The sequence below is a fragment of the Spermophilus citellus genome (genome assembly GCF_964194105.1).
Source record: "Spermophilus citellus genome assembly, chromosome: 4".
NCBI classification, from domain to species: Eukaryota; Metazoa; Chordata; class Mammalia; order Rodentia; family Sciuridae; genus Spermophilus; species Spermophilus citellus.
The window spans coordinates 105,390,995-105,418,931 of record NC_138185.1 but is presented as its reverse complement, the minus strand read 5'-3'; the positions used below and the strand labels follow the sequence as shown (position 1 = coordinate 105,418,931).

At 36.2% G+C, this 27,937-nt stretch overlaps 1 protein-coding gene across 1 annotated transcript; it reads left to right on the top strand.

Moving 5' to 3' along the window:
- The first annotated feature begins 374 nt into the window (after nt 1-374).
- Nucleotides 375-27,937, top strand: TSPAN3 (tetraspanin 3). Its single transcript, XM_081289887.1, has 7 exons — nt 375-632; nt 13,769-13,960; nt 14,184-14,258; nt 16,005-16,106; nt 19,705-19,857; nt 20,153-20,236; nt 27,030-27,937. The coding sequence occupies exons 1-7, from the start codon at nt 570-572 to the stop codon at nt 27,120-27,122; spliced, it is 762 nt and encodes a 253-aa protein (XP_081146013.1). The 5' UTR covers nt 375-569; the 3' UTR covers nt 27,123-27,937.

Genomic DNA, 27,937 nt, shown 5'->3' with positions numbered 1-27,937 from the left:
TTGATGTTCTGTACTTGTCCCACACAGAAGCTGCCTAGATATTACCTGTCAGGAACTCTCTATGTGGAGTAGGAGAAGCTAGGCTCCGACCTTCCTAGAGGAGACTGGGTTAGGTAAAAAGACAGCGCACCGTGGGTTAGGAATCATTTATAAGGCTGGTGGAGTAAACGTGACTCAATAAGAGGAGAACGGCTTCCATCTACCAGAACCTCCTGAAAGAGCCATCTATATCCAAGGGCGGTCAGAGACCAAGAAAAGGCGCTGAAGCTTCGGCTCCTTTAAGAGGCGTGGCCTCGCTGCAGCTTCCGCGGAAATGATTGGCTGAGACGACTGTCCTTGGACTCGGGAGGTGGGCCTCGGTTGCCAGGGAATGGCCCTGGGGAACTGCGGCGGCTGCGCGGACTAGCGAGGTGCTTTCTGGGGCCGGGGCTGCGCGACGGCGCGGGGGTCTGCGGGGAGAGGCGCGCAGGCCGAGCAGTTCCCAGCGGGGAGGCGCCGCCGCCATTGCCCCCTCGCTCGGTGAGCGCTGCCCCGCTCGCCGAGCCGGGCCTCCGCGGGCCTCCGGCACCATGGGCCAGTGTGGCATCACCTCCTCCAAGACCGTGCTGGTCTTTCTCAACCTCATCTTCTGGGTGAGAGGGCCAGGCGGGCAGGGAAGGGCGCGGGGCTGGCGGCTCGGCCGGGGGAGGCTTCGGTGGAAGCGCCCGACGGAGGCCGGGGTGGGCCTGGACAGGAGCCATGGCGAGGCTGCGGCCGAGGCGCGGGCAGGGCCCGGCCTCCGGGGCCGTTTCGCTAGGTCGCTCCTCGGCCAGACCAAGGGCCGCGCGAGGAGAGCGGTGAAGGGAAGCCTTCGGGAGCTTCCCACGGCCTCCACCCGGCGGCCTCCGCCTGGGGCCTGAGGCCCCGGCCTGCTGGCTTGGTGCCAGGGCTCCGCGTTGGGAGACTGGGCCGAGCGCCCCCTCAAGCTTCTGGAGCAGCCTGCTGGACGGGGGGCTCTAGTTGCAGAGTGTTTCAAAACCTCAGGCCCGAAACAGGATACTCCTCAAAGGGTCAGGTTCCACTTCCTTTGTCAGGCCCCCAGCAGAGAGCGTGGCAGTCCCGGGGCAGGCCAGCAAAGGGTACCGATATGTGGGGACGCCACCGAGTCCCACGCCGTGAATTTTGATGTGGAGCTCTTTGTGTATGGAGAACTGGTTGGCTGGTCACCAGCCCAGAGTCTTGAATCGGGGGTTCAGATTGAGAAGCCAAATATTCCTTTGACCAAGAAAATCTTTGTATTTGTTTTGGTCATGGGGTCGAAAAACCTTAGGTTATAAGCCTTGGTTAAATATGATTCAGATGTCACAAGATTTTGAAAACAATGAGTTCACTTTCATAAAAAGTGCCCTTTGAATTTCCTTCGACCTGCCCTCAGAGAAAGGGGTATTTATAATTATCCCATCTTAGTTCTGGTCCTTATCTCACCGGGCACTTCTGTAATAATCTCCACCCACCAGTCCACTTGGACCTTGTACCCGGATAAATCCTTTTAAGCTTGCCTTCCATCACATTGCTTTATTTAAAAGCAACGCACAACAGCTTCAGCAGTAGAATAAGGGTTCAGCCTGTTTCTTGTCTGGTATTGAAATTCTCAGTGACGTCCAAAATCCCCTTTCCTCCCTTTCAGCTTTCTTATAAACACTTACTAGCCCTGGACAGTTTTCTCTGTCTGCAGTCCCCAGAAAAATACTTGAACATTCCCACTAATCATGCTTTATTTTATTTTTTATTTTTTTTCAGTGCTGGGGATCAAATCCTGGAAGTTTTTTTGCATGCTAGACAAGTGCTTTACCATTGAGCCACATCCCCAGTCCCATAACCATAGCTTTGGATGTCCTTTTCTTCATCTCCACTGGCCCCCAGTCAGCTCCTTCCTCCCACAAATATGCACACCTGTTCTGGAAAGAATCCTTACTCTTTATCCACAACAAAGAATGAAACCTTTCATATCCTAATTGTAGTAGCATAAAAAGTTACTGATAATAAATCACTTTCTTTTTGGGGTATTTGTGGAAGAAAAAAGTGAGGAAAAGAGTCCTGACTGGGAGATAGTACTTGTTCAGAATCACCCACATGGCATTGGGATTTCCATGATTTCTTCTTCTCTAATTAGAGCAGTGTTTGTTGAGTTAAAGGCCTTTTAAAAAAGAAATGTAATTTTCAGGGATTCCCCAAATGAGAAACACTTTGTTGGATAACAAGATACTTACTAAGAGGCAGAAACTTGGCTTGGTACCTTTTACAGTTGCTTGTGATTTTATGGGCATAAACTTGGTTTTTGAAGCATGTGTATTTAGGCAAATTCTAAACTATTCAAGCTCTCAGACTGGCAGTGTTAATGTGAAAAAATATTGGAAATACAGGAACCATTTCCTTTAAATCAAATTTTTAGTTGCAATATAATATCGGTTAATTCCAAGTGATTGTTTCATGAATCTTTGAAAATTATGTAAGTATTTGTACTATTATTTATTCCACTGAAGAAGTTTATAGTATTGAACTTCCTTTGTTTGAGTTAGTAGGATAGTAAAACTTTTTGTGAGCTGTGATAAAGAAGTTAAGCAGACATACAAAGAAAAAAATGTGGCATAGTGCAGCATAACCAGTGAGGGAATAGTACTAGTTGTGTCTCCTGACAAATTATCAGTTTATGGATAAACTGTTGGAATCTGATACTGGTCGAAATATTTAATATTTGAGTGCCTACCACATATTAATTACCCTTAACTTTACATGGAATATTATCTGGCAGGGAATATTAGCATGCTTATTTTACAGATGAGCACTTTCAGATTTACTCCAAGGTGTGTTAGAGCCTGTCGGTATTAAAACCCAGATTGTCCCATACTTTAGAACCTGCTGTGTTAGAGCAAGGTGTGATTTCAAAAGATTTAGAAAGGGGCCTGTGGTTGTAGCTAAGTGTTAGAGCATTTGCCTCACACATATATGACATTGGGTTCTAGCCTCAGCACCACCTACAAATAAAAGTATTGTGTTCGCCTACAACTGAAAAAATTAAAAAAAAATATTTAGAAAAGGGAAGACTCTTGTTAGACTATGTTATAGGCACTTTCTCTAAAATATACTGATTTTAACATTGTTTAGAAACTGTACCAGCATTTAAGCTACACAATTTAACTTGTTTATTTAAAAAATGTTATGAATGAAGAAATACATTCAAAACATGTTAACTGGGTCTTCCTGGAAATTTGTAATGCATTCTTCAATTCTTCAGTTCTAATAAGTATATTCTTGTTTAGTTCCCCCCCATTAAGTGGAAGAATAAATATTCCCCATAGAGGACATCAAAAGTTTAGGTTCCCTTGGTACCAGTAGTAGTGAAGTGTTAAGTTTAATGGCTTTGGAAAGATATTTATTTACTACCAGGGATTGAAGCCGGAAGTGCTTAATCACTGAGCCACATCCAACTCCCTCCCGCCCCCCCTCCCCCATTATTTTGAGACCTGGGTCTCACAGAGTTGCTTAGGGCTTCACTAAATTCCTGAGGCTGGCTTTGAATTTACCATCTTCCTGCTTCAGCCTCCTGAGCCACTGGGATTATCACCTCGCCCAGCTATTAAACCTTATAGTTTGGTATCTTGGTTCCCTTGGCAGTACAGTGAATGAACTGTGATATTAGATAAGTACAGTGAAGTAGATAAGTACAAAAATACTAAGGCTTGGGGCTGGAGATGTGGCTCAAGCGGTAGCGCGCTCGCCTGGCATGCGTGCGGTCCGGGTTTGATCCTCAGCACCATGTACAAACAAAAAGATGTTGTGTCCACCGAAAACCAAAAAATAAAAAAATATTAAAATTCTCTCTCTCTCTCTCTCTCTCTCTCTCTCTCTCTCTCTCTAAAAAAAAAATACTAAGGCTCTGACTGACAAAATTGTTCATGTAGATTTGTTTTGGACGGTACAGTTTTTAAGAAGGGTCTTGTGCAAAGGTGCAAACTAAAAGGGGAAACAGTCATTTCTAAAATTCTGAAAATTCTGTCTTAACAAAAAGTTCCTCACCAAATTCCAGAATATTAGAGTTTGTAGCTTGAAAGAAATTGAACAACTAAAAGAATATACCAACTTGAATCTCCCTTTCTCTTTTTTTTTTTTTTTTGAATACCATAAACTCAACCCAGTGCCTCTCATATCCTAGGCAAGCTATCACTGAGATACCCCCAACCCTTTTAATATTATTTTGAGACAGGGTCTTGCTAAATTGTTCAGACTGGCCTGAGATTTGAAACCCTCCTGCTTCAGCCTCCTGAGTTCCTAGGAATCTTTGCTTTTATGGAAGGATATAGCTTTAAATATAAGTGTATCAGTGCTGGTTGTGTAAACATTTATTAAAGGAGGTTAGGAGTGTTTGGAGTAAACAGCTAAATTTAGAAGACAGGTGTAAACAAATAGTCATTAGTCTATTCTATAATGTGCACTTTTGTACCAAGATCTTCCAGGATTTTTATTTTGGTAGGCCATGTGATATAATCCAAGAAACCTCAGCTAAAACAAGTTTATATCAATGCTTTCTAATATCATGTTTTTATTCTGGTAAATTAATTTTTTGAGTATTTAATCAAGTCCTGTATTATGCAAATTACCTTTACTTTTTCTACCCTAATAGAAAAAAAAAAAACAGTTGGATAATATTTATTTTGCACATATTTATCATAGGCATGACAGACTGTTAAAGAAAGCTTTTCCATGCTTGTAGCATTTATAATATTTAGGCTGATGTTTCCATCTATTATGAGAGATGATAGTAATACAAAACACCTATGTAGTGGGGAGCAGTACCATTAGAAAGAAACAACTTCAGAATGTGGACCTTCACTAATCAACCTTTATTCATGAGAAATGTTCACCCTATATGTGCAAATCATTTTTGAAAGTCCTGTATAACCTTTAAAATTTACTCTGCCTTAAATAACTCACCAAACTTCCCTCTGTGGCTACATATAATTGAGGAAGAATGCTTTGTTAAACAAATATAAAACATTTGAGCACTTCCTTTGTGCTTATGTTGTAGATGTAATGGTGAAAAAGACAATAGAGATTCCTGTTCCTATAGAACTTTAAAGTGGAGCAAGACAATTAAAAATGTAAAAGAAAAATAGCAAATAGTGATGTGGTATGCAAAGAGAGATAATGGGATAATGATTGATTGACTGCTCTAAATTGGCAGAGAAGGCTTCTCTTGGGAGATAAAATTTAATCTAGAGTGTAAGGAGGAGCCAGTTGGGGGGGGTAAATTGGAGGAGGTGGGGAGGTTTCAGGATTGAGTGAACAGGCTATAGGCCATAAGGCAAGGATATTCTTGGCATATTCAGATTACCAAGAGAAGTCTCCTACCCAAGAGAAGTTTCATGCCCTCGTCTTTTGTTTAAAATATTATAATAAAAGTTTTTCTTTCCCCAAGTATTGTCACCAGTCTTGTACGTACATTGTTTTCTAGCATCTCCTACACTTTTAAGTTGGTAGTCTGATACTCTTACATCCTAGAAGTTGTTTTTCTGTCTTCTGTATTTCTCCTATTTTGTATGACTGTTCTGACAAAGATTGTATCATTGGAACACACCTTCAACCAACAATTTTTTTTTTTTTAGTAATTGTTTTTCAGTTCAGTAGAAGAAAAGCTAACTTTGTCAGGAAGCAAGTCATGGTACATATAGGAAATGTGTTTTTTTTAATATTTATTTTTTAGTTTTAGGTGGACACAATATCTTTATTTTCCATTTATGTGGTTCTGAGGATTGAACCCAATTTTGTTATAATATTTTGATGACAAACCCTATTATAAACCTTGTGCATGCTAGGTGAGTACTCTACCACTGAGCCACAACCCCAGCCCAGAAATGTATTTCTTAATTTGTCTTTGACAGTAAAGAAAATTAATGTTTCCAGTCTTACTACACTCTTAGTCATCTGTCTACTGACCAATTGCCTTGTGAACCCTGAGTAATCATTTAGAACTTGGAATCAGTGGGAGAGCTCTCTTTGGTTGCAGTTTAAGGAACAGGATGTTTATTAGCCTTCTAGGAAATTTATCATTCTTTAAGGTAGTTTAATGAATTTTATCCCATAAAATCCAATCCAAGTTAGGATCTTGGTTGCAGAATATTTCATAAAGTATACCCTAATGATCATTCACTTCATAAATGGTTGCTGAAGATCTATTGTACCCATTAATGAGAAATACAGAGAGTAAAAAGACACAGTCCCTGATGTCTGACAGCTAATGGGAATAGGAGAAGACTCTTAAATTAATTTAATTTCTAGGTATACCTCCTCCCACCCCCAAATATTCATGGATAGTCTCAGATCTTCCTTTAAAAATATTATCATTTCTTCCTCCTCTTCACCCCTTTTCTTTTTGTGTCTTGGCAGAGTCAAGAGATGAGAAAAATTATTTGCATTTATATGTTTGTTTTTAATCTAAAAGGAGTCAGTAGTAAATGTTGACATGCAGTATTTTACATTGTTGCTGCTACTGATTAAACACATAACCCAGACATAGACAAAAATCTACTATTATAGAGCTTAGGCACTCTAGGCTCCTACAGTAACTGACTCTAATTTTTAGAATAGAATGGGGCAACAGAGAGTCTCAAAGAAAATTCATGTTTTAATTCCATGCTTTTCAGATGACCCTTGAAGCCCCGTGTGTCTGAAAATAGCCAGTTTCCTTGCTGTTAACAATAATTTGACTATGGCAATTGGTTGATCTCCAAATTCATTGCCATCTGAACTGGGATAGGTTTAAATTGGATTAAATAGAACAACTTGTTAATCTGGATGAACAATAATTTTAAAAAACTATATAAGGAAAAGGTGAAAATAGAGCAGAATTGAGGTTTATGGGCTTAGGAATATCATCAGAGTAATACCGTAAAGGATTAAAATATTTCTTATTAAATTGTAATGGTAATAATGACAGTTATGTTGATGGCAGAAGTGATTTATTAAAACTTTACACTCAAAGTAGGATTTTTAAAATGTGTGTGGTGATGTTTATGAAAAAAAGACTGTACTGAAAGAATCTGAATTGTTAGTTAATCAGAAAACATCTATGAAACAAATCAAAGTCAAACCTAAGAAAAGTGATAATTGGGAGAGATTGTTCCTAAAATATTTGGAATCAAAGAGATGTCTATTTTATGTTGGTAATTAAGGACAGATCTAGGAATTCATCTGTTTGAGGAAAAAATCAATTTTAAACGTAATTTAGGATAATTTTCTGATTATGTAAGTTAGATATATATTTAGGAAGATGCTAAAAAGTATTTTTTAAGAAACCAATATCCACCAACAAAGATGTTGTGTCCGCCGAGAACTAAAAAATAAATATTTAAAATTAAAAAAAAAAAAAAAGAAACCAATATCCACATAATTCTACCATTCAGGACAACCAAATTAACATTTTGGTTTTCTTATAAAATGTCTTTGTGATATATGTGTTTTTCCATTAAATTGCAATAAACGTTATGAAGTTATGCTTTAATAAAATACTTCAGAACTACAATGCAAGCATTCCTCTGACTAGGACTTTTTCTTTTGTTTTAACTATTACACAATTTTGTTGTAATATTTTGATGACAAACCTATGTACAAATATTTGCTTCCTTCTGACTTATTTACTTAAGGATGATTCCTAGAAGTGGAATTAGAAGGTATAAAAGTATAAATGCTCAGTATGAGGCTGATATGTGTTATTTCCCCCCAAAATACCTTCACAATGTCTTTGAATACTCCTAGGCTTTATTAATGACCAATTTGTTAAGTAGAAAATAAGATTTTAATAACTGCAGAAGCTCTTGGTAAGAGTAGCTTTAATTTCCAAAAGTCTTTGGAATGGTCTTTTTTTCCCCCTCTTAAAAGTCATTAAGAGAATAAATGAGATATGTAGGCAGTGGACTTAGTAAAGGAGTTATGGTGTTTAGTGACATGAGTTATTTTATCAGAGTTAAATCAGAGTTGAAACAAGATAAGACTGGATTAGACAATATTGAATTAATTTAATATTTTATAATATTAAAGTAGATTAAAAGATTTAAATGATGCTTTAAGAGTAACAATAACATGAGGGTAAATGCACTGCATAGAATTTCTGGTAATTCCTTGGAGAGGAGAAGAGAGGTATATAAAAAAACTAATGTGACTATACAGAAAACTCATTTCAGAAAGCTGAGAGCCACATGTGGTGGTGCATGCCTATAATCCAAGCCACTTGGGATATTGAAGCAGGAGGAGAGCAAGTTCAATACCAGACTCAGCAAATTTGCGAGACCCTGTGTGAAAATTTAAAGTTTTAAAATGACTGGGGATGTAGCTCAGTAGTGATGTGGATTCAATACTCATTTAAAAAAATATATTAAAAAAATTAAGGATGTGTATATATGATTGATTTTTGTTCAGTCCTCTCTTGAAAATCTGCTTTTTTAAAAGTCTAGAGTACACAGCAGTTTTTGCTTGATCTCAACTATTTTTTTCCCTCCCAAATTTGAATCACTTCTGCTTTACAATTGATTATTTTGAGGCAAAATCCCTGCAAAGGAGCAGATCACGAAGGCAGGCAAGAACTTGTCAGGCACTGTGCTTTCAGGTGAAGTCCAAATGGTTCCTGGTCTTTACCTTGTCCTGATCTTTGCTGGTTCTAAACGTGATCATCCTAGTCTCCTATAAACCATTGCAAAAAAATCACTTCTGTTTTTCTTTGCTTCATCTTTACCCAAATGTTCTGTATATGCTTCCACCTTCACATTTTAAATTTCCATATAGATAACACTTGACAACAGAACTATTTTATCTTTCAGCTTGTAACAAGTCTATTTCTTTTTAATATTGCCACATTCCAATGGCAAGTTTCACTGTGCTTGATGAAAATTAAGGAACTCAGAAATTTTGTGGATTGCAGCATTTCATCAGCTCATCTGTTTTTTTGTTTGTTTGCTTGTTTGTTTTTGTAGAAGATTTGAATTAATCCCCAGAAAACTAGTCTCTAAACATCAAAACAGTCTAATATAGAACGGAAGTTCTTACTTTAAGAGATTTTACATTTGTATATATGTAGAAAAAGGATAAAATGAAGTATGATACTTTTGAAATTCATAAAAATAGCCAAAGCGAGCACAATAGCTTTATTTTTAAGAGGAACAGCTTGGTGTCATGGAAAAGCACTGGCTCTCCTAAAGTTTTAAAATTCTGTGACTTAAAGCATAGGTATATTAAAAGTTTAAAAAGAAAAAGTGATTTTTTTTTTTACATCTGTAACTTCAGACCACAGCCTTTCCCTTAAATTTCTTTTCACTTCTTTGTAAAAAGCATGAATATTTTTAGTATACTGTCCTTGTACAAATCCTCCTTATAGGCTCAGATTCTCTCAGCAGTGACTAAAGCAGTTCAGCTGCTTCCAAGTTCTACATTTCATCTCCTATTGCACTGCCCTCCCCCCACCCCCTTCTTTGCAGCTGCCTTTGTTGGCAAAGCCCAGATCCTTTGATAGATTCCAATCCCATCACAGACCTTCAAAAGGAGGATTTAACCAAGCTCACCTGTTACTCGCTTTTCTAATGTCACAAGTCCTACATTGAAAATCTGACTGACTACAAAGTCCTTGTACACAGTAGTTAGGAATTATTTATAACATCCCTTGCACTGAGGATACAAATTGCTTTTCCCCTGTTCTTTTGGATGTTTTTCATACAAGTGTTGGATGTCTTTAAGGCAATTGCTTATAGCTGGTTTTAGTCTTCAGCTGTTGGGACACCTACCCTGCATTTTCAAAATAACTGGTGTTATAAAATAAGAAATATTTCATGAATATTATACAACTGAAGATACAAGATACCATACACAGATATCATTAAAAGAAAATTTTGAAGTTGTCTTCAGTTTAGGAAAACATATCCTCTATTTTCAACTTCTATTGCATTTATATATAGATTCTCATCAGCAATCAGTACAGTTTCCATTTTGGTATATGCACTTGGTACATTGCTTCCTGTTATATGTTGCCAAAATAGTCTGTTATGTTCTCATCTCTACTATGTAAATTGAATGTTGACTTGTTTGCAGTCTGGGAAAAGAAAGTGCTCTAGAGTCGGTTTCACAAGAATAGACAGCTTTACAAAATGGTACCTCCTACTAGCCTTCCATTGCATTTGTATAAATCTGATTTTATCAGTTGTTAATTTTTTTCCTACCTCTTTGTAGTCTCAGTTTCAAATGAGTGACCCATTCTGGGTAGAGGGAGCAGCACAGGAAACATTTCACTTGACCCATGGCTAAGCAGCACTTAAGTATAAGTCTTGCAGTTCTTCAGTGTCCTACGATTCAAATTAATCATTAACACTTGACAACAGAACTATTTTATCTTTCAGCTTGTAACAAGTCTTTTTCTTTTTAATATTGCCACATTCCAATGGCAAGTTTCACTGTGCTTGATGAAGATTAAGGAACTTAGTAATTTTGTGGATTGCCTTCAGTTTAGGAAAACATATCAATATATATGGAGGATAAAACTGGAGGATATATGTAATATTAATTACATATATCCTCCAGTTTTATCTTTTTTCATTCAGATTCATGTAAGTTAAAACTTCATGTACTATCTGGGTGCAGTGGCCCACACCTGTAGTCCCAGCTACTCAGAGGGCTGAGGCAGGAGACCCTTGTCTCAAAAAAAAAAAACTTCATTTACTAGGAGCCCAGAAATGGAATTCATTTTAATTTCAAGCCTTTTAAGAAATAAATATTTCCTTTGAATAAGAAAAGCTAAGAATCTAAAGGATAGATGATTAGTGAAAATAGAGTGGGTAGAGTTTGATAAATTCCTTTTTAGGAGGGCTGATTTATTCCAGCAAAATGTTATGTGTATATATGTGTATATATGAATGTATAGCATAAATATATAGTATTTTATTAAAAGGGCATTTGTTACAGAGTCCATATACTTCTGTAATAAAGGTACCCAAACTATTGACCTGTTGCTTCTCTTTTCCCTTTCTGGGCTCACCTTCATCCCAAAGTAACATGCTACAAGAGCAAATATGTCAATGAACTGAGTACCTTTGAACAGTCCATAAGTACCATTTATAAACGAATATATACCAGATGTAATGGCCATTAGTATTCAGTAAGCTGGATGAAGTTGCCAAATCATGTTTAAATAGTGAATTAAAACCAAACATTGGACTGAAGAGAAAGCACATACAAACCAAAGCTTACTATAGAGATAGGATGGTGATTTCAAGAGAAGAGATAAGATGCAGTGTACTCAGTGAATTTTGACTGATACCTATTATGTGCTAAGCACTGTTCTAGCTGATAAGTAATACAGGGCTGAAAGACAGGTAGACATAATTTGTGCCCAGAAGACTTGTTGCAACATGTATAACTATACGTAACAGTTGTAATAAATGCTTTGTTAGAGCTATGTACAGGCAATACTTAATTCAGCCTGAAACTGTCAAGAATGGCTTCCACAAGAAAGAGGTGAATTGAGGCTGTGTCCTAATGAGTAAGAGAGCATTCTAGAGACAACAGAAGAGGTAAAGAAGTGAAAGGATATATGCCCTGAGGGTTAAAAGAACAGACTACTTAGGTCATCTCACTTATTTGCCTCATCATTATTTTAATCACATTTATGCCTTGATCTGGTTTGTATTTTAACAAAAATAACCCTAGTAATACAAAGAACATATTATTTATGGGGAAGGAGAGTCATCAAGATTTAAGTAAACAGGGATAAGACCCACATTAAGACAAATACACAGTGGTTAAAGTTGAGGTATTCAAGTAATGTGTTAGGAGTAAACTTGAAGGAGTTTGGTGATTACTGGGATATAGAGGTGGGCCAAGAACAGAGTATAAGGTGACTCAGGTGTTCAAACAAAAAATGTGGCGTTTGATGCCTTTTGTTCTGTGAGGAATGTAGGGAGAAATTAATGGTACGGGCAAGAAGACAGGACTTGAGACAGGTTGAGGGTGAGTTGTCTATGGCACTTCCAAATGGAAATGTGTGGGTACAAGATGATAGGTTACAGTGTGAGCTAGAGAATGAGTGAAGAGCTGGACACCACAGTGCATGCCAGTAATCCCAGTCACTCTGGAGGCTAAAGCAGGAGGTAGCAAGTTTAAGGCCAGCTTGAGCAACTTAGTGAGACCCAGTCTCAAAAAAAAAAAAAAAAAAAAAGACTGGGGTGCAGCTGAGTGCCTCTGGGTTTGATCCCTAGTATCTTTCCCACCCCGCAATGTATGAAGAAGACAGCAGAAGATAATATCCAGGAGTTCCCTAAGATTTCAGAATCTGGAAAGAAAAGTCCATGAAAAGAATGAGAAAGTAAGCAGCTAGGGAAGTAGGAAGAAAATCCACAAAAGGGCCCCTTGGAAGCCAGAGGAGGACAAATAATTTTTCAAAAATTTCTTCCATTCTTCTCATTTAAAACACACACACACACACACACACACACACACATATATATGATTTTTAAAAATCAGATTACCTGCCCAACTTTACATAAATGGAATATTTTTCAGATGCAACAGTGATTCTAATGGCCTAGTATAAGAAAGTGTATTGATGATACCCAGGCTTACTGAATCCCACAGACTTAAGAAATGAACAGATTTTAGGTTCAGAGTAGTGAATGGTATCTCTACAACTGTGGGAGTCATTTTTAGTTTGAAGATGGTTTATATATTAAAATTTTAAAATTTAATTTTTAAAAAATAATAAAATAATTCTGTTCCTCTGAGAGTTAAACAAATGATCTCATTAGAACAAAGACTTGGCCTGACACTGCATTTGCTTTCATGTATAAGCAAGTGACATTAGTGTGTCAGCACAGAGTTGGTACTCAGTGATAGAAAAATGGATGGTGATAGAGGGGAATTTGTGTAAAACTCTGCAGTAACAGCTAAAACACATTGGGCACTCACTTTCCCCTTGGATCCTGTAACTTTGTTATTCCAAGTGTGTTAGACCCAGCAGCAGCACCTGGGAACTTGCTAGACCTGCAGGCCCACCCCCAGAACTCCTGAACTAGAATCTGCAGTTTAATAAGGTCCTCATGTGATTCCTATTCACATTAAAGTTTGAGAAGCACCATTCTAAGGCCTAAGTAGTGCTTTAGCGACTGTGTGCTCTGGCCTTTTACCATTTCAGTCTTTAGAACAGCAAGTTTTATTGGAAGTAGGTATTGTACTTAACTGGTTGGTATTCTCTTTTCCCAAGAGGGTGGATAGAGAGATCAGATGTGTAGATTTCTGGAGTCAGTTTGCCTGCTTTCAAATCCTACCTCTTGTCATTTATGCCTAATCTCTCCATTTGTGGAGTGCAATTATGGTGAGCAAAGGAGTATTACCTCCACCACCTCATCTGTCTCCACTGGACATATAGTTGAGGTACAGATAAGCCTTTGGGGTAGCTGGGTATACACATATGTGTGTACTTGTCATCAGTGCTATTTGCTTCATGCATTCTTGGTCCTAGCTGAACCATCAATTGTTAAAAATTTAGGTGATGTTTGGAAAATTTTGCATCTTTATCTAGTAAAGAAATGTTTTTTAAAAATGGATCATAAGAGATGTTTCAGCTTCATTGAAAAAAGTCTACAAGTAGATAAATTTAAGAGTGAAGGGAACTCTCATTAAATTATATCCTACTAAGAAATAGTAGAAAAATTTTACTGGGAGGGCTTACAGACCATTGCTGTGACCTTGTTTCCTACAGGGGGCAGCAGGCATTTTATGCTATGTGGGAGCCTATGTCTTCATCACTTACGACGACTATGACCACTTCTTTGAAGATGTGTACACTCTCATACCTGCTGTAGTGATCATAGCAGTAGGAGCCCTGCTTTTCATCATTGGGCTAATTGGCTGCTGTGCCACAATCCGGGAAAGTCGTTGCGGACTTGCCACAGTAAGTTAACACTTCACTAACTACACGTGTCATCAGAGCATGCAGGAGTATTTCATCTCCGTTAACTCTCTTGCATTGAGCTTGAAATTGAGCTTGATTCTTCTAATTGGAACAGAATTAGCACTTGTCTTAAACTTCTAGCTGTTGTTTCTGATAATTGCTTTCTGTCAAGAGATTATTTAGAACTACTTTGTACTTAATTTTTGACAATGTCTCCTTACAGTTTGTCATCATCCTGCTCTTGGTTTTCGTCACAGAAGTTGTTGTAGTGGTTTTGGGATACGTTTACAGAGCAAAGGTATGTTGTCTGCTGTGATTCATGCTTTAAAAGGTGACTTAAATTTTTTTTTTCCCAAGAAGTAGTCATTTTATTAGAGTTAACATCTTCTTCTGCCTTATTTCAGTTAAGGTAATGCTTTAAATATCTAAAATTAATTAGAAATTATTTTTATATCATGATATCTATATATAGAGTATAAATTTTTGATTACATTTAATTTTCTTTAAATTATCACCTAATGTGGCAAGATGCAGTGGTGGTGCACACCTGTAATGCCAACTGTGCAGGAGGCTGAGGCAGAAGGATCACAAGTTTGAGAGATCAAAGGCCATTTTGGGCAGTTTAGCAAGACCCTGTCTCAAAATATGAAAAGGAGTGGAATGTAGCTCAGTAGTACTGAGTTCCCCTGGGTTCAAGGCCCAACACACACACACACACAAAAGAATCTTACGGCAAGCTACAAATGAATAGTTGATCAGCTGACAAGTTTATTACTATTTCCTTAGCCCAGAGACATCCTGTGTTTTGAATGGCAAGGTTGTAATACATTTTCTGTTTTCTGAGTATCTCATTTTTCATTGCCTCTTTTTAAGAATCCCTTGGGTCTGGACATAGAAGATATTTTGAGTGTGGTCCTACCTTTTACGCTCTTCCTGAAGAACACAGGGTCTTGCCTTTTAGAACACTGACAGCTCTTGTCAGCACTCCTTCTTGCCCCTGTCTTCTCTTAGTTATTCCCTTTGTTTTCCCTGTTTTGCTGTTTTTGCTTTCTACTAACAGTACCACTTAAGACTACATAAGCTACTTTAGTTAATTTTGATATAATTTTAGAGCCATGGTGTAATAGAATCATTCTTACTGTCATTTACAGTTTTAAGTCAAAGACATGGTATGTCAAGTTGATATTTAAACCATTGATACCTAAGAAAGGTACTAAGCAACTGTAACAAGAAAAAAAAATCACAATGAATCATGTCCCTATGATCTAATTATTAGTCTTGTTACATCACAGTTATAATTACAAAATAGGTTTAAACAATTTAGAAAGGGGTAAAGAAATTCTGATACAAAAAACTATTAAATGACACTTACCTGCCACTGTTGTAATTGTCAGCAATAAGTTTTGAAGTTTGCTTCCCGTCTCTTCTTTGACATACATTGGACAGCAGCTTTTTCATAAAGTACCATTCCTGAGGACTGGATTTTTTATTTATTTATTTATTTATTTATTTATTTTTGCTTCTTGATTACTTATGTGCGTTTGGCTCAGCCAGGTCTGAACACTGAGTAAGTAAAATAGAAATAATGTTGGTATTTGTCCTAGAAATATGTTACAGAGGCTTCAAAGTTGGTTTTTGCCTCCTTTGCATTGATCTGGGGATATAACTTGGGTAGAATGCTTGCCTAGCAGGCATAAGGTCCTGAGTTCAATCCCTAGGACCACCAAAATTTAAAAAAAAAAAAAAAAAGGAAGGCATGTATTTATAGAAAATCAATCACTTTCTCCTTGAACGGATTGTTGGAGTTATTAGCTTGCCATCTTTCACAGTTTTTGAATGCTTTTAATCTATGTACTGTGATATTTTTGAACCTTTTCCTTCCAATTAAAATCTATGTGGAGGCAGCAAGGAGAAAACTCTTTCAAGAAATTTATGGAGAGCTGTGACAGTTTACAAACGTGCCATTTAGGTATTTTAGTGAAACCTTGACTAATGGTACCTTTAACATTATCTTTGAGGGACTGAATTCTTTGTTTTAATTCAGGTGGAAAATGAGGTTGACCGCCGCATTCAGAAAGTTTATAAAACCTACAATGGAACCAATCCTGATGCTGCTAGCAGGGCTATTGATTATGTACAGAGACAGGTGAGCTTTCTTGAGGCAAATTTGTTTTTGAGGACCACTCACTAATGGGTTAGCATTAAACTACTTCTGCAACTACTGTGTAAATTGGCCATGTGTCTTCACACCCATGATTAACCACCCAATGTATTCAATCTTTTTCTTTGACCTTCACCCTTGAAAAGTTTACTCCACTGCCATCTAGTCAAAGCCAGCAAGAAGCATCTTATACTCTTTAGTAATCTGACTTCCCCCACCCCCCCTGCCAAAATATACAGGTGATGATGGAAGAGAAGTATATATCACAGGGAGATGGAAAGACTAAGTATGTCTTCAGAAAACAAGATCAGAAAAGATAACAGGGCTGGGGTTATGGCTCAGTGGTAGAGTGCTTGCCTAGTATATGTGAGGCACTGGGTTCAATTCTCAGTATCATGCATAAATAAATAAAATTAAGGTCCATCTACAACTAAAAAAAAATTTAAAAAAAGATAACAGACAAAACTATAAAATAGTAAGATTTTAATACCTATAACCCTGCCTCAAAAATTATCAGCTTTTTAATCAGTCTTATCTACACATATTTTATGCTTTATTATCTTAAATCACAACATTTCAGAACAAAAATGACCAGTAATACAAATTATATCTCAATAATAACCCTAAATGTTAATGGCTAAAACTCACCAATCAAAAGACATAGGCTGGTAGACTGGATTTTTAAAAAAGACCCAACAATATGCTGCGTTCAAGAGATTCATCTCATAGAAAAAGATGCCCACAGACTGAAGATGAAAGGTTGGGATAAAATATACCACTCATATGATCTATGTAAGCAAGCAGGGGTTTCCATCCTTATATCAGATAAAGTAGACTTCAAGCCAAAGTTAATCAAAAGGGATAAATATGGACATTTCATACTGCTTAAGGGAACCATACATCAACAAGACAAAACAGTTATAAATATATATGCCCCAAACAGTGGAGCATCTATGTTCATCATCAAACTCTTCTCAAGTTCAAGAGTCAAATAGATCACAACACAGTAATTCTGGGTGACTTTAATACACCTCTTTCCCCACTAGATAGATCTTCCAAACAAAGCTAAACAAAGAAACTAAAGAACTCAATAGTACAATCAATAACTTATACTTAACTGATATATACGGTATATTATGCATCAATGAGCAAATACACTTTTTTCTGAGTAGCACATGGATCCTTCTCTAAAATAGACCATATGTTATGCCACAAAGCAAATTTTAGCAAATATGAAAAAGTAGAGATACTACCCTGCATTCTGTCAGACCACAATGGAATGAAATTAGAAATCAATGATAAAATAAATAAAAGCTACTCCAGCACCTGGAGACTAAATAATATACTATTGAATGAACAAGGGGTTGCAAAAGATATCAAGGAAGAAATTAAAACATTCTCAGAGGTAAATGAGAACACCGATACAATATATTGAAATCTCTGGGACACTATGAAGGCAATTCAGAGAGGAAAGTTCATTGCATGTTCATTCCTTTAAAGAAGAAAAAGTTAACAAATAAATTACCTAACATTACATCTCAAAGCCCTAGAAAGAAGAACAAATCAACCCCAAAAGCAGTACCGAGACAGAAAATAATTAAAATCAGAGCTGAAATCCATGAAATTGAAACAAAAGAAACAATTGAAAAAAATTGACAAAACAGAAAGTTGGCTCTTTGAAAAAATAAATAAAATTGGTAAATCATTAGCCATGCTAATGAAGAGAAGGAGAGAGAAAACACAAATTACTAACATCTGTGATGAAAAAGGAAATATTACGATGAAAACTACAGAAATACAGGATAATTAGAAATTATTTTGTAAATTTGTACTCCAATAAAATAGAAAATATTGAAGGCATCGACAAATTTCTAGAGGCATATGATATGCCCAAACTAAATCAGAATGATATACACAATTTAAAACAGTAATTTCAAGCAAGGAAATAGAGGATGCCGTCAGAAGCCTTACCAACCAAGAAAATGCCAGGACCAGATGGATACACAACTGAGTTCCAAGTCCTTTAAAGAAGAACTAACACCAATACTTCTCAAACTAGTTTATGAAATAGAAAAAGAGGGAACACTTCCAAACATATTTATGAGTCCAGTATCACTCTGATTCCCAAACCAGACAAAGACACATCAAAGAGAAAAACCTTCAGACCAACATCTCTAATGAATATAGATGCAAAAATTCTCAATTCTCAGAATTCTCAAAAATTCTGGCAAATCAAATACAAAAACATATCAAAAAGATAGTGCATCATAATCAAGTAGGGTTCATCCCAGGAATGCAAGGTTGGTCCAACATACAGAAATAAATAAATGTAATTCATCACATCAGTACACTCAAAGATAAAAATCATATGATCATCTCAATAGATGCTGAAAAAGCATTTGCTAAAACTACAACATCCCTTCATGTTCAAAACACTAGAAAATCTAGGGACAACACAAACATACCTCAACATTATAAAGGCTATGCTAAACCCCAGGCCAACATCATTCTAAATGGAGAAAAATTGAAGGCATTTCCTCTAAAAACTGGAACAAGACAGGGATGCCCTCTGTCACCACTTCTACTTAACATAGTGGTGAGCAATCAGAAGTAAGAAATTAAAGGGATATGGGTAGGAAAAGAAGAACTCAAATTATAATTTGCAGATGATGTGATTCTATACCTAGAAGACCCAAAACATTCCAACCGAAATCTGGAATAAATGAATTCAGCAAAGTAGCTGGATATAAAATCAACACCCATAAATCAAAGGCATTTCTATACAACAATAACAAATTCTCTAAAAGAGAAACTAGGAAAACCACCCCATTTACAATAGCCTCAAAAAATAAAATTCTTGGGGGGGCTGGGGTTGTGGCTCAGTGGCAGAGCGCTTGCGTCACACACGTGAGGCACTGGGTTCGATCCTCAGCACCACATAAAAATAAGTAAATATAATAAAGATATATTTTTTAAAATAAATAAAATACTTGGGAATAAACTTAACAAAAGAGGTGAAAGACCACTACAATGAAAACTACAACATGCTAAAGAAAGAAAAAACAGAAGATAGAAAGATCTACCTTGTTCTTAGACACTTTGTTTTTGAAAATAATATTTAGAACCAGAAATTTAATGTGTAAGAAGAAGATTTTTCCTTAGCTAGATACTATCTTTTATAGACAATGTGCTTTTCATGTGGAGGTTTTGGGGCTACTAGTCATGTGTGACTAGCATGCCAAATTAAACATTCAGTTCATGAGGCTGAGGACATAGCTCAGTGATAGAGCACTTGCCCAGCGTATTCAATGCCCAGGGTTTGGTCCCCAGCAGCATGCAAAAATAATTAAATAGTTTTTAGTTCTTCAGTCACTCTAGCCACATTTTAAGTGCTTTAAGCTTCGTGGCTAGTATAACCGTGTTGGACTATGCAGCCATAACATTTCTCATGTTGCAAAAATTCTCCTGGACATCAATGGCCTAGAATAGTTTATTTTAAAGCTCCATAGTGCATGGAAGTCTTAAAGCTCAAACCTGGTATATGTGTATTGTAAGGAGTACTATCTATTCTCTTTTCTTCTAGTTGCACTGTTGTGGAATTCATAACTACTCAGACTGGGAAAATACAGATTGGTTCAAAGAAACCAAAAACCAGAGTGTCCCTCTTAGCTGCTGCAGAGAGACTGCTAGTAGCTGCAATGGCAGCCTGGCCAATCCCTCTGACCTCTATGCTGAGGTGAGTCCAGGACTAGAGTCCAGCCTGATAACCTCTTTTCTACTGCCTTACACTACCTGAAACTTCTTTTCTATCCCCTTTTTGCTTTCTTTAATATCATTTTGTTTTATAGTAAATCATTTTTAATGTATTATCTTTTGTTTTAATTTTGTGTTTATAAGTTGCTCTATTCATGTAATGTTTTTTCCCTCTTTAGTTTCTTTCATTTCTGCCAGTGAGTAGCAGTAGTAATCTGTGACTCTGCAACTCTCCTTTTTAAAAAGATTCCTAATGAGAATGACTGTGTATATTACAGGGATGTGAGGCTCTAGTTGTGAAGAAGCTACAAGAAATCATGATGCATGTTATCTGGGCAGCACTGGCCTTTGCAGCAATTCAGGTAAGCAGAGGAGAACATGAGTTGTTACCAGGGTCGGCCCTGTGTGGTTATAATTCCTAAGTAGAGTGAATCTGTGTATATAGGTAACCTAGAAGTGATTGCAGTACCAGCTACAAGTTTCCAACCTTTTTTTATTTCTAGACATAAGACCAAAATGGTCTAAAGAAACCAGAGATCTGTTGGCAAAGGATTACATATAAAGGAACTTTGCCCTATTTTCTTGCCTTTATTAGTGAGTTATCTATTGAGGATAAAAACAGTTGTCATAGTGTATTCCTGGGAAATATTTAATAGAACTTCGTAGAATTTTTAAAAATCATTGCTTTATTTCAATTTGAAAATGGAAAGCTATATTTCAATCTTTTGTATTCTATTTTTCCTTCTAGTTTTTATTTTCCTGTTCTTGAGGTTTTAGTTTCAAGGGCTTAGTTTTTATAGACTAACAACCATCCAGAAATTTGTAGTATCACTTGGCACATATAGAAGTGTGCTATTCCATTGTTGATAGCTGAGGGGGCATAATTCCCAACTTCTGTGAAATAATAGTTTAGGCAAAGTAGCTGGTAATTGCTTGATCACCTCTCACTTTATCTGCTCCCACCCCCAATAAAACCCCACGTTTATCCCTTCCACATAAAAACAAAGAAAACATTCCTGTTTTCTTAAGAATATACAATATATCTTATAGTTTCCCTTAGAGGAATGTCTTAGAAGATTCTTACAACTGAAAATAGCCAACTATTTGAACAGGATTAAAAAAATTCTTTACATCAGATCTGGTTCTCAGAGTTCTATTTTTTATTTCTTGAAATAATTTTAGGGTCCAGAGAATATATTTTTAGAAAGTGTAGATATCTCTTTATTATTAATTGTAATTGCCATTTTAAATGTAAATAGCTTAGGTTTCCTACCTTTGTGTATTTGAACAGAAGCTAGCTAGTATATGTAATGGAAAGTACCTTTTAATTGGCAAAAGGGTGATTGTTTACTTGGCTATATTCAACAGCTCTGAAATGATTTATTAAAAACCCTAGCTCTATATATACTACGGTCTCTGCCTTTTGAGCATTCACTTTGTGGTTCAGCATAGGAGTAATATTGTAATCAGTAGAATATATATGATATTTTGATTATCTATGCAAAAACATTAATTTAGATAAAAATAATGACATAGGTGGGAGGTGCCTTTTCCCAAGTGGAATTCTGGTCTGTGCATTCTTAATGATTTTCTATTTGGTAAGGCTGTTAAAAAAAGCTTTGGAACTATATGGTGCTTATGTTTGTGCAGTATGCAATATATATGTAAAAAATGGATAAAAAGTGTCACTTTATCCATGCCCCTCATCTAGTTAAATTTATTAGCCAGGCAGATATTTCTTCATTAAGTGTTTTTCAGTGGAAACAAATATTTTAACTCATTTCTAAATTTAAGTATGTCTAGCATATATGTTTTATATTTAAATAACACTAACTTAAGTAATACCTGGTAATAGTTTGTTATTTTGAACTCAGGGATTCTAAATCAGGGATTCAGAGCTTTCACAGATAAAAACTTTGATTTTTTTTTTTAAGGGGGAAAAAAAATTCATTTGAAATATTAAAAGAATTTTCTCTAGTTTTTGGGGGGGCAGGCAGAGAGGCTGGTTGGTTGTTTTTGAGTATTTGTAAATATTCTAATATTTTGGTATTCAAAATTGGTGTAGATTGGTATCCTGGGTTTGGAAAACCAGAACAAACTCAAATATCAGCTCTTATGCTTGGGCACCAATTTTTTATATAGAATTGTACAGCAAGAAAAAGCACTTAGAGAGTCCACAGTCCTTGACCACTTTGTTTTGCCATAAAAATTAGAGGAAGCAAGGATAACATGATCTATTACCATCACACAGGTAATGACAAACTAAAGCTTGAATTGTGGTTCCATTTATACTCTGTCCAGTTACAAATCTAAGAATTAAAATTCTCAGAAGATCAAATTTCTAAATTGTTATGAATCCTGATAATTTATGGAATTGTCAGCCTTTGAAGTCTGACAGTTGATCAAAATGGAGTGATCAAGAGCATATTTTTACAGAGGACTATTTCTTGCAACCATGTAACTTTTTTCTGGTCTGTCTGCCAAGTGTGAAGGAGGTTGGGACTGTTCTTTCCTTCTCTTTTTTGATTACCAGTTAGTTATTCATTAAAATTAGTAAAATACATAAGTAAATGACACTTGGGGTCAGACCTCCCTGGATAGAAGTTAAGATTAAGTAGCTTAATTCTGACATTTTTTAAAAAATAATATTCTAGAGGCTGGGGCTGGGGTTCAGTGGAAGAGTGCCTGCCTCGCACATGTTAGGCACTGGGTTCAATCCTCAGCACCACATAAAAATAAATAAACAAAATAAAGATATTGTGTCCACCTATAACTAAAAAATATTTTAAAAAAGTAATATTCTATATCATTCTTCTTTAAAATTTTACAGCATGAGAAGCTAATTTGAATGTTCTGGTTATTTTATAAGTTGAGGAAAACCAATCTTTTTTTTTTTTTAACTTGACACATAAGGAATGTACATATATATGGAAAACAGTTTGATAATTTGGTATATACAGTGTATAAGATCCAATCAAAATAATTAATAACATTTCCCTCAAATGTTTATCGTTTCTTTGTGTTTGGAGCCTATGAACTCCTCTCTTCTAGTTCTTTATAAAACATAAGTTGTAAACTAGAATCACCCTCACTGTATTTTGGTATCTGGTATCCATCCTTTTACTCTCCCCCACTTTTCCTTGTTTCTGTCAATCACTTTTCTGCTTTCTTCCTCCATGAGATCAACTTTTGTAACTTCCACATACAAGTGAGAACATGTGGTACTTGTCTTTTTCTGTGCCTGGCTTATTTTACCTAACATTATGTCCTCCAGTTCCATCCATTTTTGCTACAGATGAAAGGATTTTGTTCTTTTTATGACTCAGTAATATTCTATTATGTATATATTACCACAGTTTTGAGGGAAATCAATCTTAAATTTTGATAGTTTTTTAAAATTAAAAATACCCATTTGATATGCTACAAACTTGGTCAAAGGTAAGCCTTCTTAGTTTTGACCTGACTTCTTGAGTTCATCTCTTTAGAGGTAACCACTGCTGTTTCCCACATAGATTTCTAGAAATAGTTTGAACTTATACAAGTTCACAATTATTTTTTAGGCAAATAGCTTATAGGATGCAGTCTTGTGCCTTGCTTTCTGTTTTGAGATTATTATAGATTCACATGCAGTTGTAAGAAATAATATAGAAGGATAACCTTGTGTGCTTTGCCCATTTTCCATCAGCAATAACATTTTACAAAACCCGTAGTATAATACTACAACCAGGATATTGGTTTTGATACAGTCTACCAGTCTTACTCAGATTCCTCATTTTTGTATGTGTGTATTCAGCTCTATACAATTTCATGACCTCTGTAGGTTCCTGTATCCTCCAGTACAGTCAAGTTACTGAGCAGGTCCAATACCATAGGGTTCCTTCCTGGTACCCTTTTATAACTGTACCACTTTTCTCCTCCCATAACCTGACATCCAGTAATGAGACCAACCACAATTTCTAAAATTTTATCATTTCAAAATGTTATATAAATGGAGTCATAGCTTGTACCTTGCTCCTTTAAAAAAAAAAAAAATTAGGGCTGGGATTGTGGCTCAGTGGTAGAACGCTTGCCTCACACATGCAAGGTGCTGAGTTCTATCCTCAGCACCACATAAAAATAAATAAAGGCATTGTGTTCAACTACAATTAAAAAATTTTTTTAAATAGTATCTTTTGGATTATAAATCTACTTTATTTCATGGTTGCATAGTATTTCATTTTATGGGTATATTTTATCTAATGGACTTTCATGGACTTATATAAAAGTCTTGCTATTATAAAAATGCCAGTAGTGAATATCCTTTGATGTGTGTTCATAGTTATATCTATAGCAAAAATTTATAGTTCTCAAACTCAGAGATTGGAATATATGCATGAAGTTTGATAGGTATTTCCATATTTTTCTCAGAAAATGATATTGCTGATGTGAAAGAATTCTTCTATAAGAATCCCTATTTCCCATACCACTAACTACATAGAATGTCACAGAACATTTTACTTTGGTAGTCAGGTTTTTTAATCACACTTTTGTTTATATTTAGTAATTATTTTCTTGCAGTTGCTGATGGTATATTTAAGTGAGGTGGATTAGTTCTGATCATTTGTATATCAGAGAAAAAGTTTCATTGTAGGATATGACACTGGAGCCAAAATATTCCCAAATCTACTGTTGGAAAATCTCAATAATCAATGAAATTTCGGTATAACAAAGCTTTGGAAATGGTTTTATAATATTTAATGGTGATTATAAGAAGTTACAGGGGCTGGGATTGTGGCCCAGTGGTAGAGTGCTTACCTGGCATGTATGAGGCACTGGGTTCGATTCTCAGCACTGCATGGGAATAAATTAAAAAATAAAATAAAGGTGGGACTGGAGTTGTAGCTCAGTGGTAGAGTGCTTGCCTAGCATGTGTGAGGTACTGGATTCGATTCTCAGCACTGTGTGTGTGTGTATGTATGTATGTATGTATGTATAAATAAATAGATAAATAAAAGATTCATCAATAACTTTAAAAAATTAAAAAAAATAAATGTATCCATCTACAATTTAAAAATATATTTTTAAAAAAGTTATGGTATAGAGCTTGATGTTCTTAAACAAATTATTCCTCAAGTTTGGGGTTTTATCATGCTTTTTAGTTTGTTTTTACATCAATACAAGTTGACTTCATTAAAATAAAAGGAAAGAAATGAAACTTATTTCATACTTCATTTCAAGAATGCTGACTCCTCTAGAAATTAACCAACTAAAAGGAACTTGAGGAAGTGGGGATGGGAAGAGAGATTCCCTTACCCCACCCCCAGCATATCAGTAATTTCTGAGTTTAACATTTTTATTGTTGAATTTAACATTGCCTGGGAACATAATTGTGTTTGATTTTATAGCTGTTCTAAGAATGTTTTTATATACAATGAATCGCAATATATTTTTCTAGGAATTAGACACTAAACATTGTCTAGAATTGGCTTAAGATACTTAGTAAACTTTCAACAATATCCACTTATAAAATGTCTTTAAGGTGTTTTGAACTAGAAACACTCAGCAGATACTGATGTAACGGAACTGATGGATTTGAACAGCAAGTACACATCCTGAATGGGCAGAATAGTGGCTAATGTGAGGATATAATCAGAGTGTGTGGCTTTAAACTATCAAGAATTTAGAATGAGGACATCCTTATTCTCTGTATATGTGTGTCTCATTAGTAGCTAATCTTCCACTTCAGACTTTTATAGTCTGTTTATGGACCTTGTGCATTTTGTTGAAATTAGATTGACCCCCATATGTACAGAGAGTGCTGTCTTTCAAAATCAAATAACTTAGGCCTTTTGTTGACAATGAACAGTTAGAACAGCAAATTAACTTTTATTTAGCCCTTATGTTACTCTTTATATTTTGTGAGAAGCTGGGTCAAAAATTTTAGAAGTCTTTTTCTCTCTAATCTGGTTTAATCCTCTCGTTTAGCCAAAATAACATGGCATAACTTTATTACTATTTCAATATGCTACCACATAAGGATTAAGACTTATTAAAATAAAATGTGAAGGAAGAATGACCTTTAAAAAGTAATATGTATTGGGCTGGGGATGTGGCTCAAGCGGTAGCGCGCTTGCCCGGCATGCGTGCGGCCCGGGTTCGATCCTCAGCACCACATACCAACAAAGATGTTGTGTCCGCCAATAAATAAAAAATAAAAATAGTGAACAACAAAAAAAAAAAAGTAATATGTATGTAATACCACAGACACAAACCTGGATTTTAAAAATAGTACATGTGAAAGGAATGAAAACCTCCAAACTAGTTTTTTGGCATCAGAATTGGTTTTCTACCACAGGGCTATTCATGTACTGAATTCTGTGTATTATTTTAAAGCCTGTTCCCCAAAAGATGCCTGAAAAGGTACCATTAAACATGTGTGGTCTTTTTTTTTTTTAATACCTTTATTTATTTATTTTTATGTGGTGCTGAGAATTGAACCCAGGGCCTCCCACATTAGGCAAGCGCTCTACCGCTGAGCCACAACCCCAGCCCCAAACACGTGTGGTCTTGATCATTCCACTCTGATATTTTGTTGTCTAATATAGAAGCCACTTTATATAAAGATCTAAACTAATTGAAATAAAAATTTAAAATACAACTCTTCAATTGTACCAACTACATTTTAAGTGTTCAGTAGGCACATGTGGCTAGTGGCTGCCATATTTAACAGAACATACAAAAGGTTTCCATCACTTGGGCTGGGGTTGTGGCGCAAGTGGTAGAGTGCTCACCTAGTATGTGTGGGGCACTGGGTTCAATCCTTAGCACCACATAAAATTAAAATAAAGATATTGTGTCCACCTAAAAAAATAAAAAATATTTAAAAAGTTTCCATCACTGTACAAAGTTCTTTGGACAGTGCTACTGTAGAATGTGATAATGAGGATGCAGTAAAAGAGTTTTGACTCTCGGCCAGCTCGAAGTTCCTGGGTATAAGGCAGAAGCTTAGTTCTTAGACAATTAAAAATAATGTATTTATAACAAATTTTTTCTTTCACTATTTATTGCTTTTTTGGTGATTGATCATTGAAATTTGAAAGAGCTCCATTGCCAATAAAGAACATACTTGTCATACAGGGATTTTCAGCCTTTTCCCCCATTGTTTTCTTCCCACAGCTGCTGGGCATGCTGTGTGCATGCATTGTGTTGTGCAGAAGGAGTAGAGATCCTGCTTATGAGCTCCTCATCACTGGCGGAACCTATGCATAATAGACAACTCAAGCCTGAGCTTTTTTAGTCTTGTTCTGATTTGGAAGGTGAATTGAGCAAGTCTGCTGCAGTTGGCCTCCTGAGTTCATCTAGTTAAAGCACATACATACACTGGTGTTGGACAGAGCAGCTTGGCTTTTCATGTACCTACCTGTTTACCAACCCACCTATGACTTTCCCCTTGTTCCAGCTGACTCTCCATGCCCCTAAGTGTTTAAGTTCAGTGGTAAATGTTCTAATTTCAGAACCATTTACAAGTTGCATAGTGTGGTAGAATTAAAGGAGGATGTGGGCCTGCTTCTGTTGCCTCCAGGCAGTAATGGGACTGATGGTTGTCGTGTCACCAGGTCCTTTCAATCTTTATAGTGGAGAACTCTTGGCCAAAGGTTTTTGGGGGAGGGGGAGGAAGCCAACTGTCTGGTTAAAGTTAACACCAGATGGTGCCCCTCATCAGTGTCCTTTTAAAAAACATATACTGTAGTCTGATAAGCTAGCATCTGTACAAAATGGCTAAAATAGATTTTAGAATCATACAGTGTGTATCTTTGTTCATCTTCAAAATCAGAGACAGATCTTTGAAACTAGTGGTTTTTAATCAAAGCTGGCTTTATAGGAGGAGTTTAATGTATGCACTACTGTTTTAAAACAATTAGTATGAGTGTGTGAGTGTGTTTTTGTATGATTGAGCCCATTCATCATAAGTCTTAAACTTGTTAGAGATAATGTACCCATGTAGACTAGCAGAATAGTATGTAGATGTGATCTCAGTTGTAAATAGAAAAATCTAATTCAATAAACTCTGTATCAGCCCTCAA